Here is a 13369-nt window from a genome sequence, read left to right as displayed (position 1 = left end):
GTGCCGCTTGCTAGATGGCAGGCTACCTTGCGGGGACACCCCGGCATCTTGTTGAAAACGCTGGAAGACAGCTCTAGGTGCGAGCCTGAAGGCCTTGCTCCCCTGCCTTTGCCAGAGGTCATTTCAGGCGGGTGCTGTGCCTTAGCCGAGGACCTGGAGAATGCAGTGGTTCAGGATGTGAAACTGAGGAGGGGTGTGGGGGGCGGGGGGAGCCCTCCGCTGTGAGCATATGGCCCTGCTGAGGCTCACCAACGTGGAGGGGGCAGTCACACCTCTCCTGGCAGCACTGAGACCCAGCACGCTGGGTCATCCCTACCCACAGGGCACCAGGACATCTTGCTTGACAGTGGTTCACTCGCTTGGGAAAGGCCCTCAGGTGGGGGGACCTGTACCCGGGCACACGTTCTTCTGGCAGTATTTTAAATAGACACGTTGGCACATTCATCTGACCGAGACAAAGAGACAAGAAGGTCGCCACAGAGTCCAGCCAGCACAAGGCACCAAGTGCAACTGATACCTCCTCCTGGGTTTCGAAGGACTCAGTCCACCGCGCTCTGGGAAATGAGATCTGCACATTGTCCTTTAAGGGATTGAGCCTGGTCGTCCAGAGCCTCTCAGTGCCACCATCCAATGCTCCCTTCCTTTCATCTCCTTCTTGGCAAGCCTCAGGTTCCCGCTCTTAAGAAGGCCACGTGTGCAGCAGGGACGTGTCCACCCTACAGTGCAGCGCTCGCCGGGCCTGGGATTTACAGAGAACGGTTTCTAAGGCTTTTGCTGTCGGGGATGGGTGGTCGGGGGTGGGGGGGGGGTTGACTTTGAGCAGGGGCAGTGGGCTGCCGTTTTCAAGCTTCCGTTCAGGAAGGGCAGGAGCTTTCTGTCTGCGTACAGAGTCTATCTCTGCCCTCCTATCTCCCCATCATCAGAGGCCCCCTGGGTGGTGTCACCTTCCACAGTGCCCAGGTTGTGAGCTGTGGACAATGACTGCACTGGGAGCGGGACACCACCCCACCCCCCCACCGGCGGGTTTTTCCTGGGACTCCTTGCTGCCTTCCCGGGTGGAGAGGAAAGGCCGGATTCTGCTTGCCTCGCTCGCTCGTGTGCCAGGAAGGAGCCTCTGCTATTTTTCCTCCTTGGTGACGCCCACTCCAAACAAAGTGTTGCCAGCATTGAGCTGGAGGTCCTGCGGATATCTCTGGGGCTGGGGTCAGCCCCGTCATCTTCATGGCGGGGGGTGAGGGCGGATGTTTTATTTTGGGCGAATCCATCTGTCACTTAACACTGGTGTGGGGAACGTGGGGACAGAGGGTGTCGAAAGAAGCCCAGCCACAAGGGGGGGGCATTTATTCCTGCATAAGGGGGAGGGCATTTATTCCTGCTCTTATGGAAGGAAATATTTTGAGAGATGCAGTGTTAACTCTTAATGGGGCCCAAGCGGGCTTCCTGGCGAAGGAACATTTGGAAATGTACGGTTAGGCACAAGGTCACCGTGCGGTGGCACCAACTCAAAGGCAACAAACACCAACACAGGAGTGCATTGGCGAGCAGGAAAAAACATGCACAACCCCCCACCCAAGTCTACAGACCAGGAGACCCAGACCCAATGGAGGAAAGGCTTGCCGGAGGCCTCGGAGAGTCGTCAAGGACCGAGCCAGGTGCTCCCCAGGCTCGTTCTGCCCGACACACTGATATCTGACATCTGCCTGAGCTGAGCTGAGCGTCTCTCAAATGCCCCATAGTCCGGTCGGAAAGACAGGATTCCTTCTAGCCTGGCCAGCACGACTCAACATAGGGGCTCCCCTAGGAAGGCGTTAGAGCTCTGTAGTCTTCTCCTACTAACGGTTCCCACCCTGGGGCTCCTCCAGTCACCCCCTTCTTACCACTTGGGCCACATCCTCTTGAGCAAAGACCTTTCGTGCGTTTGTTCTGCATGAGTGGGGCTAGAGCGGGGACCCAGGAGTCAAAGCCACCTGGATCCAGGTCCTGCCTCCCGTCACACTCCACGAGTTCGCTGGCAGTCACAAGCTATTGCTGATCGATCGATCAATCGATCAATCATTTGATTGTTGACCAGCGTCTCACTGAACTCCTTCGCTGGGCGCAGGCTGTGGGAGACGACTGTTGCGTCCTCTCCAGACCTGATCTGGAGAACCCGGTGAGCTTGCGAATTTGAGAAGCAGAAACGCCAGGTTCCTTCCTCTAGGAAGGCGTGGCTCACTGGGCGGCCATCCCTGCGGAACAGGGTCCTTGTGTTGGCAATAGCATTCCTTGTCCCCGTTTTCTGGAGGGCACTCCCTGCCCCCTGCCCCACTCCCTGCCTACAAACCACTAAGGACGACCCTTGAGTTCTCAGCTTCAATAACAGCCCATCTTGGCAGGCCTGACCCTGCCCAGAGAGGCCCACGACCGCACACATTCTCAGGTCCCTCCCTGGGCGGCGCTGACCATCAGGTGAGGCCGCTGATCTGAAATCTCTGGCCGGGCTTGGCCGCAGCCTTCAGTGACATTCATTCCCCAGCTGCTGTGTCCACCTCACCACTCACCCTGGGCTCCTCTTTATTCCTGTCACTTTCAAGTCCCCTTCCTCCTCCCCCCCCCCCCACGCCTCCAGCCCCTGTGAGCCTATGTGTGCCTGCAGGACCACACCCTCCCTAGCTCCCATCCTTCCCGTCTGACCCCTCTCTGTCGTCACGTCAGGGCCCCATCCCTTGCTCCAAACATGCTCTCTCCCCTTAGGACATAGACATGCCTCACTGTTGTCTTGGATTACTGATTGCGGGCAGTGGGGGGGGGGCGGTGTTTGAAGGGCCAGTCTTTACGTGAGTATATCCCAGTTTGGGATTTAAAAACACATATATTCATATTTCCCTCCCCCTCTGGACTCTGGTCCCTGAAGGCAGGGGCCATGTCTACACAGGCTCACCTTTGCATATCTGGTACCCAGACAAAAGCAAGCCCTCAGTCAACCATTGGTCAGCTAGTGCATTAAGTACTTGGTGAAGAACTCCCCCTGATGGCATTGCGGGCAACACAAACAGAGAATAAAGTAAGAGATACAAAGCAAGGTGTAGGTACTCAGAGCCTTAGAAATGGATGCCCCTGAGTTGCATCCTTTTCCCTGGGAGCTCCCCTGTTCCCTACATGGGCCTGCTCTGGTCCTCCTGTGGCCTCAGCGGGCGTGGTGGTTCCTTCAGAGGGCAGAGACACCGCCACGTCTCCCTGAAGACAGGCCCTTGGGTGAGAACCCGACTGGCTCAGAAAGAGCAGACGGCAAGGATTGGGAGAGGGGTGAAGTGTTGCTGGTATCCTTCCTGTCCAGAAGCTGGTCCAGGTGGCTACAGAGCCCTTGCACATCCTTGATAGTGTACTCTTCTGCTGAGGATGCCCAAGTAGGGCCAGCATATGCCAAGACCATCTGGGCTGGGTCCAGCCACAGTAGGCAGGGGGCAAAGAGATGGGTACTTGGTACACCACAGTCGACCCCCACTAGGAGAAACCAGGCCAAGGAATTCAGCAGGCCCAGCAGGTGAGGAACTGTGCCCAACCTCCCAGTCAGAGCAGGCTGACTGGGTGCAGGCTGTGGGCAGCCAGTCCAAAGCAGCTGGCCATGGAAACCAAGGTGGTGGCCAGCTTGAAGTCAGATTGGCATCAGGCAGAAGGGACAAACGAGGCTGTGTGTGTGTGTGTGTGTGTGTGTGTGTGTGTGTGTGTGTGTGTGTGTGTACAGCACACAGCAGGGTGGAGTGGGGAAGAGACCAGTGGTCTGAGGATGGCACGATCCTACTCACCCCTCCAGGCTAGCCTTGGAGTCCCTCCTGCACCTGGGTGTGGGCTCCGTCCCCAGATCAGACTCCCTGTCAGTGTACTGAGGGCTGAGCTATTCCGGAAGCCAGGCTGGTTCAAGAAGAGGGGAGGGAGGGGCAACCTAGTCTCGCTGGCCCTTGGCAGGTGACCAGGGACTGGGAATAGGCTAGTCAAGGCTGGAGCCTGAGCTGTCCGGGGCAGAGAAATGTTCCGAATAACACTGTCCTTAGGCCTCCATCTCTTTTGAGCCAGGGCAGTGGCAAGCAGCTGGCAAGCAAGCTGCTGGGGCCCTCGCTGAGTTGGGCTCTAGCCAGTGGAGGTGTCTTGGTGGACGGTTGCTGACCCTGGAGGCCTCCCTCCCTGGGGGATTGCTGCCAGGTGGGGCGCATCTTCTGAATTCCCATGGGGCGGCAGGGAAACGGAAGATTTGGGTCCACCTTCATTCCAGACCCAAACTCAGACCCTGCGTGTCCACCTGACCTGTTGTCCACCCTGTCTCCCCTCCGGCAGACCCTTCCCAGCACAGCCCAGACGGAGGCTCTCCAAAGGTGCTTAAGACCCCACCGCATCCTGAGTAAAAGCGGGGGCTCTGTCAAGGTGCTCGCGGACTCCACCACACCGGCTTCTCAGCCTCTCCGTCCGGGCTGCCCTGGCCTCCTTGCTGCTCCTCCAACGCCTCCCCCAGATGTCAGGAGACCCACGAATCTCTCTGTTGGCTCAAAGCCCCGGCGTACTGAGAGCCATTTGGCCTCTCGATCTGAAGTCGTTTCAGCTGCAGGTAAGCCAGTCCCTGGACTGATGGCAACCTCCCTGCAGAGCAGATGGAAACGCTTGCTGGCCCTGCCCCCTGCCCCATGCCCCAGCGTCTAGCCACTGAGCTGATGGCTCTGATCCTCCAGGGTTTCCGGTGCCTGGTTTTCAGGAGGACATTGACTAGTCCATCTTAGTCTGGAAGCCCATCCCGCCACATCGCAGCCACACGGCAGCCTCCCCTGGGTGGTGGCTGAGCAGGAGGTGCACTGGCAGGGATTTGGATGGAGGGCATTCACACTGACGGTGAGCATTCTAGCACCAAGCTGCCAGTGTATTCCAAACTTACACCCCCACTCCAGATGCCCCGTCCCTTCCTTCCTCCCTCCCTCCTCACCCTCTATGTTTCTCCTAAGCATGTATCACCTTGAAGTAGGCCACGTGAGTCTCTTTGTTTCTCAGGTCTATTGTCTATCTCTTAAACGGAATGAACGTCTTGTAAAGGTAAGGATTTACGCACGTCTGCCTTTTCATTTCAACGTCTGAACCAGCATCTGGTACCTAGCAGGTGCACCCTATGTACCAGCTCTGCTCCACAAGGCCCGAGCTGGTAGAAAATCCCGGGCCGCAGCCCTCGTGCTGGCAAGGTGCCCTTATGGTAAAGCAGCTGCCAGAGAATAGACCCCAACTGATGGGGACCTGTGGGGGTCAGAAGATTTTATGTCAACTAGACACTCCTGGCTAGGGGTGGAGCCAGACCTGTCAATCAGGTAACAGCCCGATGCTGTCTCCTTGGGTGTGTGGCCTCCTCCCTTCACCTTCCTGCTTGCTGGACACCCTGAGAGCTATCAGAGCCCTGTCCTGTTTCCACCGACCTCAGATCCAGGAGACTTTGCACGCACCGATCTTCCTGAATTCTGTATCATTCATTGCATGTGGTTCCGAGAGTCTGAAGAGGACTAGTATTGGACTGATGGACTTGAGTTGAACTGGGCTGGGATGGTTTCTTGATAGATATAATTAATTACTTCTTGATACAAAGCTCTTTCTTATACATATGTGAATGTCACTGGATTTGTGTCTCTAGTCAAACCGGCCTAACACATGGTCCCCATGCATATCAGGGTAGGATCTGTGCTCCGTAGCTTCTCCCTCTTTCCCCATAGATTTTACTCACCAATCCTTCAGAAGGAGATTACAAAACTTTTCTTCCACAGTGCCTCTGGAGGGACTCGAACCCCTGACCCTTTGCTAGCAGTTAAGTATCTTAACTGCTTGTACCACAACCACCTAATACTCACCGCCGAGTCCTTAGGGTGGGATCACATTTTGGGAACCTTCCCAGGATAAACCAAATGACCGCACAGAATCATCGTTATTCTGTGTGATGCTCCTTTATAATTATAATTATTATCCTACACGTAATGATCCATTCCTCCTACTTCGTTCCGGCAGTAATTGCTGCCCTTGGGCGCACAGGCTGTGCAGGGTCCATGTCCACAGAAGCCGTCTCTGAGGGGCACAAGCAGGTCGGCTCTACCAAGAGGCCCAGGGGCTTGGCAGTTTCCTCTCTCTTTATTGGATTCACTAAAGTTGCTTGTGAGAATAGAGCAGAGATCCTAGGAGGGGCAACTTTGCTCTCGGAAAGAAGGTTCTAGTCTTTCCCCCAGCCCAGGGTTTGCCCGAGTGGGTTTGGGTACTAGAACTAAGAGGCTGGTAGACAAAGTGGAGTCTGTAGTCCTGAGAGGCAGTTAACAGCCGGGTCATCCAAAAAGCCTTCTGGGTAGTTACTTTCCACCCTGCACCCCAGTTTCCATTCTGCCAGGGGCCAGCTCTTGTTGGGGGAGCCTTTCAGTTCTTCTGCACTGACTCTCTAGCTCCCAGCTTCGCCTCCTGGCAGACTGTGACCTACATATTCTGTGGTGACAATCCAGGTGGAGCCCAACCTATCAATTAGGTCGAAGCCTGATGACACTTCCTTGGGGGTGTGGCCTTTTGTACAAGAGAGTCAGAGCACAGCCAAGTTCTCTTTGACACTTCCCCTTCTGCTGGAGCTGGACCCTGCGTCTGGACCCCCCCAACTCCTGTTGCAGGGCCTGCCCGTCCCAGGAGCCGTCAGTGGACTACTGACCTCGAATTCATTTACCTCTGTATCTACCAGCCTGTGGCCTCCACCCTGCTTCGCCAGCCTGCTCATGCACTTTCATGGTGACACGAGCCAGAAGTCTGACTTGAACTGGCCTGGCCTGTGTTTACAACTCTTCCATGTCAATCTCTTTCTATACACAACTGCGTACAAGCGTCGCTGGTTTTCCTTTCTCTAGAGAGCCCAACCTAACACGCACACATCAAACTCATTGCTGCCGATGATTCTGATTGAGAGCAATCACATCGGATGGAGCAGCATTGCCCCTGTAGGTTTCTGAGGCTGTGGCTTTTCACAGGACCAGAAAGCCTCGTCTTCCTCCCCCAGGGTGGCTGGTGGTTTCGAATTATTGATCTTGAGGTTAGCAGCCTAACTCATAACCCACTGCACTGTGAGGGTGCCTCCCATTAGTGCTTCTGTGTGAGGTGCTGGCAACGCCCCTCTCACAGCAAGGCAGTAGCCGCCGGCCAGGTCTCTGGAATAGGCCAGCAAGCCTACGGGGGTCCCTGGCAACCATGGCCAGTTGACCTGAGAGCCAGCGGTGGGGAGACATTGATGCGTCCAGCCTTCGGAGGCCAGATACGGCCTTTGTCCTGATAAGCCCCCAACCACGTCTCTAGCCAGCAGAATCCTCAACATGGGTTTAGTGATCTTTACTCAAACAAACAGGAGGCGGTTATGGGAGGGCAAGGCCAGAGCTAAACCTCGAGGGAACTCAGAGGACCGACACCCAGAGTCATCCCCCAGTGCATGGCACGTCCCTGCTCAGAGCATCCCCTTCCGTCTGTGAGCCTGAAGCAGAGCAAGCAGCAGGGTGGAGATCGGAGAGACATCTCCAGCTGAAACACACCTTTGTCAAGGTTGCACTGGTGCCTCTGTGAACACTGTCTCCCTTGCCGCGAGGCCTGGCTACCGTTGCTCAACATTTTGATCAGAGATTCTAAAGAAACAGGATGGCAACTCATCATGGATCCCGGGCTTTCTGGAGCCCTTGAATCGAAGCTGGATGAGCACCGTCCCCACAAACTATGTCCCTGAGATCACTCCTTAAACGTGAAACCCAAACTGTCTCCTGCAGTCTTCTTTGAGCCTATATAGATATATCTTTTTTCAAGCAGTCAGGATGCCTGCCTTCAGCCCTGTGCTCTTTCAAAGCATAGTTTATGTGACATCAAATTGACCAGGGCAGCGAGGTTAAGATAATGGTGGGAGAGTGACGTAGGAAGGGACAATGAAGACAGCGGTGCCATTGGAAGAACGTAACCAATGTCGCTACGTAAGTGGGAATCGCGTATGCAGAGATGGTTGAAGTAGTATAGAGCCTTGACCGTGTATACTTCCCAAAGACAAATGAATGAATGAATGAATGAATGAATGAATGAATGCCCATGGTACCCCAGGACCAGTAGCTTCCAGGAAGGAGAGAAAGACGTGTTCCCTGCTGAGATGAGACGCCTGAAACCCGCTGCCTACAGTTTCAGCCCATGAGAAACAACCATGGAGACAAGCAACAAGGGCATTAGCTATAAGAGTTGTCAAAATTCCTACCCATTTTGCCTCTTTTTCCATTTGGTCCCTTTTCGCCTTTCAGGCCCTGGGGACCAGGCTGTCCATCGGAGCCATTGTGTCCTGGAATACCATCCGCTCCTGGAGGGCCTGTGTCAAGACACAAACAAAGCAAGGACATCCCCCTCCCCCGCCCCACCACCAAACTAGTCGCTAAAGTAAGTGGGATTTCTCCCTGTCCTCTCTTGCTCCCGCCTTTCCTTCTCCACCTTTGCCGGCCCTCCCCTCCCGCCTCCCCAGCAGTAACGGGTGTGGGGGTTGGTGCTGTAGGCTCTGGGGCTGGGAGGTGGGCAGGGGAGTTTGGGATTGGGGTCAAGAGGAGAAGGAGAGGGGCTGCCTTCCGTTCCCTCCTCCCCCCAACTTCTATCCTTTCCAGAGGAGCATTGGAAGGAGGGGGTCTCTCACACCCTTCTCATGAAACTGGAACGTCCATCGGGGGAACTTACCTGGTGGGCCAGGTGGTCCTACAATAGAAGGAGACAGGTGGATGATAAACCACAGGGAGAAGAAAGAAAAACAGTATCTCTAGCCCACGATCAACCGCAAAGGTACTCATCACCCAGTGAGCCTCAGAACGGATCGGACACCTTTCATTTCAGACTCAGTCTAATCGCCTAACCAGGTGCTGCTCGGCTGCTAACCCAACCAACACAATGCACACCCACCCAGAAGGTCACACGGACACAAAGACCTGTCCATCTGCTTCCGTCAGGATCAAAGCGAGCCCAGGGCGGTGAGTTTGGCTTGGTTTACTGTCATCCGGTTGGTTCTGACTCATGGAACCCACCTCGGACCAAGCAGAACTTCCCCAGAGGGTTTCGGAGGCGACAACTCTTTCTCGACACAGACCACTTCATTGTGCTCCTGGGGAAGCAGCTGGCGGCTTCCGGCCACTAACCTTTTGGGTAGCAGCCCAATCAACGCTTAACCCATGGTGGCACCAAGGCCCTTTAAGACGATAGCCTAGAAAAGGCGATGGGGCAGTTCTAATCCACGCTGTGGGGTCACCATGAACTACAAAGGACATTGGCCCAAGAGAATCTCCACAGCAGATCAGCAAAGACTCATTTGCCATCCCCGATCCTTTTTGTTGAAGTTTCCTTGGAAGGAAAATGGCCAAATTGGCTGGTGGATTCTCACCCCGTCTATCGGGGTGGAAAGACAAATTATCAGCGGGGGGCGGGGGGGCGGAGGGGTGAGTAGGACCTTTATGAACCTATTCCAAGTTCTGTTATGAGCTCTCACCTGGGTACCTATTCCCCCCTGGTCGTCACCTGCACAAAAAGCCTCGGGCTTTCAGAGAGCCCGCTTCTCAGACTGTACGTGCTGAGAGCTCTCCAGTCCCCCCAGATGACTGACTTCTCTGCAGCTCCCTCTGTTAACACACCAGGCTGCTAGCCCAAAGGAGGGCGATTTGAGTCCACCTAGAGCCATCTCACGTGCTCTCTCTCTGGTTTCAGACAAACTCGTTTGTCTCCAAAGATTCTACCTCCATTTCCGTTTTACTCGTCTCCTTTCTTTTCAGCCACCCAGACAACTATTTAGGTCTAAGGGATAAGGAACCTGGAGGGATTTTTGTTTTTATAGAAACATACTGTATATATTTACAGGGCTCATCTCAAGAACTAAAATCCACAGCAATATCCCATTACCCTCCATACACGTGGTTACATGTACGGAGCAATAACCCTCCATACATGTGGTTCTCCCCTGTCCTCCACCCCCCAGCTCCACCCCTGACTCGGCTCCCCTCCACCAAAGACCATCTCCAAAGAAAGATCACCTTTTCTGGAACCTCCCCTGAAGCTCAGTCCCCTCAGATACACAAGGTGTCCCAGGCTTTGTGTGGCCCCCACACGAAGTAGACGAAGTACTTCATAAATGCTTGTCTTCTGCCCGGTCATCACAGGCTTGGGCTTTGGGGGAAACATTTCCACTCCTCTCTTGGTTCGTCAGGGAGAGGCCTGGCGAAGCACAGGACCTCGGCTGTTCAAGTCACCACCCCGAGACCTCCTTGCCTGAGCACTCCCATAGCAGAGGGGACAGTAAGAGGCTCTGGCTTCTGGACGCAAACTGGTTTGGTCAGATGATGTTGTAAATGAACTCCGTGGATCTTCGGGCACTTACAACCCGAGGAAAGTATTTGTGACCTGATCCTGGGCCTCCCTTTTTCTCAAGCTCTCTCGTGCAATGCAATAAGGAGCCAGCTCTGCTCCCAGCTGCCCTGGGCAGTCCTGAGGAGACAAGCTGAGGGTGGACTGCTCTCTGACAGCAGTCCTGTCCGCTGCCCTTGACTGGTGCCGGTCTGTCCTCCTTGGCTTCTCACTGAACCTCATTTAATTATGGTGATTGCTCTCAAGATGGCAGCTGTATCGATTCCGTGTGTCTCCATTGTTGTTAGGGACTGTCGAGTTGATTCGACACATTGCAAGTCTGTGTACAGCAGGATGAAACACCGCCCAGTCCTGCACCAGCCTGACAATTGGTCTTAACATCCGAGACCATCATTGCAGCCACTGTGTCCATCCATCTCATCGAAGGTCTTCCTATTTTAAAAAAAAATTTTTTTTTTGCTGCCCTTCTACTTTACCAAGCATGATGCCCTTCTCCAGGGATTGGTCTCTCCCGACCACATGTCCAGAGTACGTGAGATCAAGTCTCGCCATTCTTGCTTCTAAGGAGCATCCAGGCTGTACTTCCAACAGATATATTAGTCTGGGTACTTTAGAGAAATAAATCTACAGAAACTCATGTATAAGAGAGAGCTTTATATAAAGACAAGTGAGTGCTTCATCAGCTTGTTGAAACATTTCAGTCGGCATTCTGTCAATTCCTGGCTCATGCTTTCAGTGCAGCTTGAACGTCCTCTTTCTGCACCATTGGTTCTTGCTCAGATGCCACCTCCTGAAATGATGGAATGCCGACGAGTTCTTTATTGGTGCTGTAACTGTACATTTTTTCCATCTTCTTTTGGCATTTCCTGCAACAGTCCGTATTTTGCACGGAGGCTGTTTCAATATTGTGCTTTGAGTTTGCATTTTTTTTCTTGAGTTCTCTCAGTTTAAGATCGGCTGAGTGTGTCCTTCCTTAGGAAATGAGCCTGTCATTATACTACTTCATGTTGTTCTCCAGAGCAGTCCTAGGAAAATTTCTGGTCAGCTCTTTCATGTCCTCGTTTCTTCCATTTGCTTTAGCTACTCTGCAATCAGGTTTCAGAGTCACGGGAACCCTTGGAAAAAGTGATGTCTGACAGTATGTTTTTAATACAACCAGTGGGTTACGCGTTGGGCTGCTAACCTCAAGGTCAGGAGTGGAAACCACCAGCCATTGAGACAGAAGAGGCTTTAAAAAAATTGTTTTATTAGGGGCTCATACAACTCTTATCACAATCCATACATACATCAATTGTGGCAAGCGCATTTGTACATTCATTGCCCTCATCATCCTCAAAACATTTGCTTTCCATTTAAGCCCCTGGCATCAGCTCCTCATTTTCCCCCCAGAAGAGGCTCTCTACTCCTGTAAAGAGTTCCAGTCTCAGAAACCCACAGGGTCAGCTCCACTCTGTTCTGTAGCATTGCTATGAATTGGAATTGACTTGATGGCAGTGATTTTTGTTGGTTTTTTTTTTTTTTTGCATGAAAGTGATTTGTTGAAAAAAATGGCAACACCATTTCTAGGATTGGCCTAGTCTGTGGCCACCTGAAATGAACATTAGACAGCACACAGGCACTGAAAGGGGTGATACGGGGACTGTTGTCAGAGGTCAGAAGGAATCAATTACCCTCAGACCAGACCCCAAATCAAACCCTCTGTCATCAAGTCCTATTCCAACTCATGATGCCTCTGCACTACCATGCCTCTGTAAAACTTAGTAGAACTGCCCCATGGTTTCCAAGGTTGTTACAAAGCAAACGGCTACATCATTACCACCCCCCCACCCCACAGTGGTGGATTTGAACTGCTTGACCCTTTGGTCAGCAGGCATGTGCTGTCCCTGCTGCTCTCCTGGCACTTCTTTTCCCGACCTCGGAGGGAGTCGAATTTTGGAGAGCAGACTGGTACGTGAGGAAGGGGAGCAAGCAGTCACTGGCAGCACATAGTAGGTTTCACAGGAGCCTTGGTGGCGGGAAGCTGAAGCCCTCGGCTGCTATCTGAAATAGGGTGAGCCAACCGCACCCCCCATTGGTTTGTGGGAAGAGACCCTACGGGGCAGTGCCACTCTGTACAAGGGGTCTCACGATGAGCTGGGCACTCAACGCTAGTGACAGTCAGTTTCAAGACTTCTCAGGTGAGGCCAATAACCATGTGTGTCCCATGCAGCTGGACGATGGGTGACAGTCCGGCTGGGGCTGAAGCTTTGTACCTCATCCACCCTCCAGGGTGTTCACCATGGTGAGTCACAGGGTGGGGCCTCTGGTCCTTGTCAGGGTCTCTACCCAATCCTTGAGTCCAGGTGGCACATTAAATAGCAAATAAAAGACCTTTTTTAAAAAAAAACAAAGGGCATCACATTTTCATTTTGCACCCCCACCCCCATCTAACCACCAAACCCAAACCACATTCAAGGCCATCGAGTGGAGTCCACCTCCCAGCGACCCTAGAGGACAGGGTAGAACTGCCCTGTGGGTGTCCAAGACTGTGACTCTTCACCGGAGTAGACAGCCTCATCTTTCTCCCTCAACTAGGTTCGTGTGTTTGAACCGCTGACCTTGCAACCAGCAGCCCAACACGTAAGGACTACGTCACCAGGGCTCCTGACTCCTAATCACGGTCGATTAGAATTGGATGGATTCTTGATAGGCGGTGAGCCAATTGGATGTTTATTCTCCTTCGAAATCTCAAACCAGCCACCGTGACCCGGGTAATGTCAACTACGGCTCCACGGCTGCCCGCGGAGGAAAACAAAAACAAAAACCAAAAAAGGACGGTGAGAACTGTGCAGAGCGAAGCAGAGAGGCCGGACGACAGACGAGAGGAGCCCTTCTGGCTGCTGCTGCCTCTCCTGTTCCTGCCTCTGCCGAGGCCCTGCCCTCTGGCTCCGTGATAGCCTCTTGTGTGGTGAGGGCAGCTTCATGTCTCAGACCCTTCAGAGGGGTCAAGAAC

The 13369-nt window shown here is 53.5% G+C and overlaps 1 protein-coding gene across 1 annotated transcript in view; it reads right to left on the bottom strand.

Moving 5' to 3' along the window:
* GLDN (gliomedin) overlaps positions 1-13369 on the bottom strand; it is a 66496-nt gene that overhangs the window by 15362 nt on the left and 37765 nt on the right. The window contains exons 3-4 of the mRNA XM_075531913.1: positions 8710-8727; positions 8246-8353 (exon numbers count right to left, since the gene is read on the bottom strand). Of these exons, the coding sequence (XP_075388028.1) occupies positions 8246-8353; positions 8710-8727 (126 nt within the window). The remainder of the gene's footprint in view (positions 1-8245; positions 8354-8709; positions 8728-13369) is intronic.

This window comes from Tenrec ecaudatus, chromosome 14 (assembly GCF_050624435.1).
Source record: "Tenrec ecaudatus isolate mTenEca1 chromosome 14, mTenEca1.hap1, whole genome shotgun sequence".
Taxonomy (NCBI): Eukaryota; Metazoa; Chordata; class Mammalia; order Afrosoricida; family Tenrecidae; genus Tenrec; species Tenrec ecaudatus.
The sequence above is the reverse complement of the archived record's forward strand: the minus strand, read 5'-3'. Positions and strand labels throughout refer to the sequence as shown.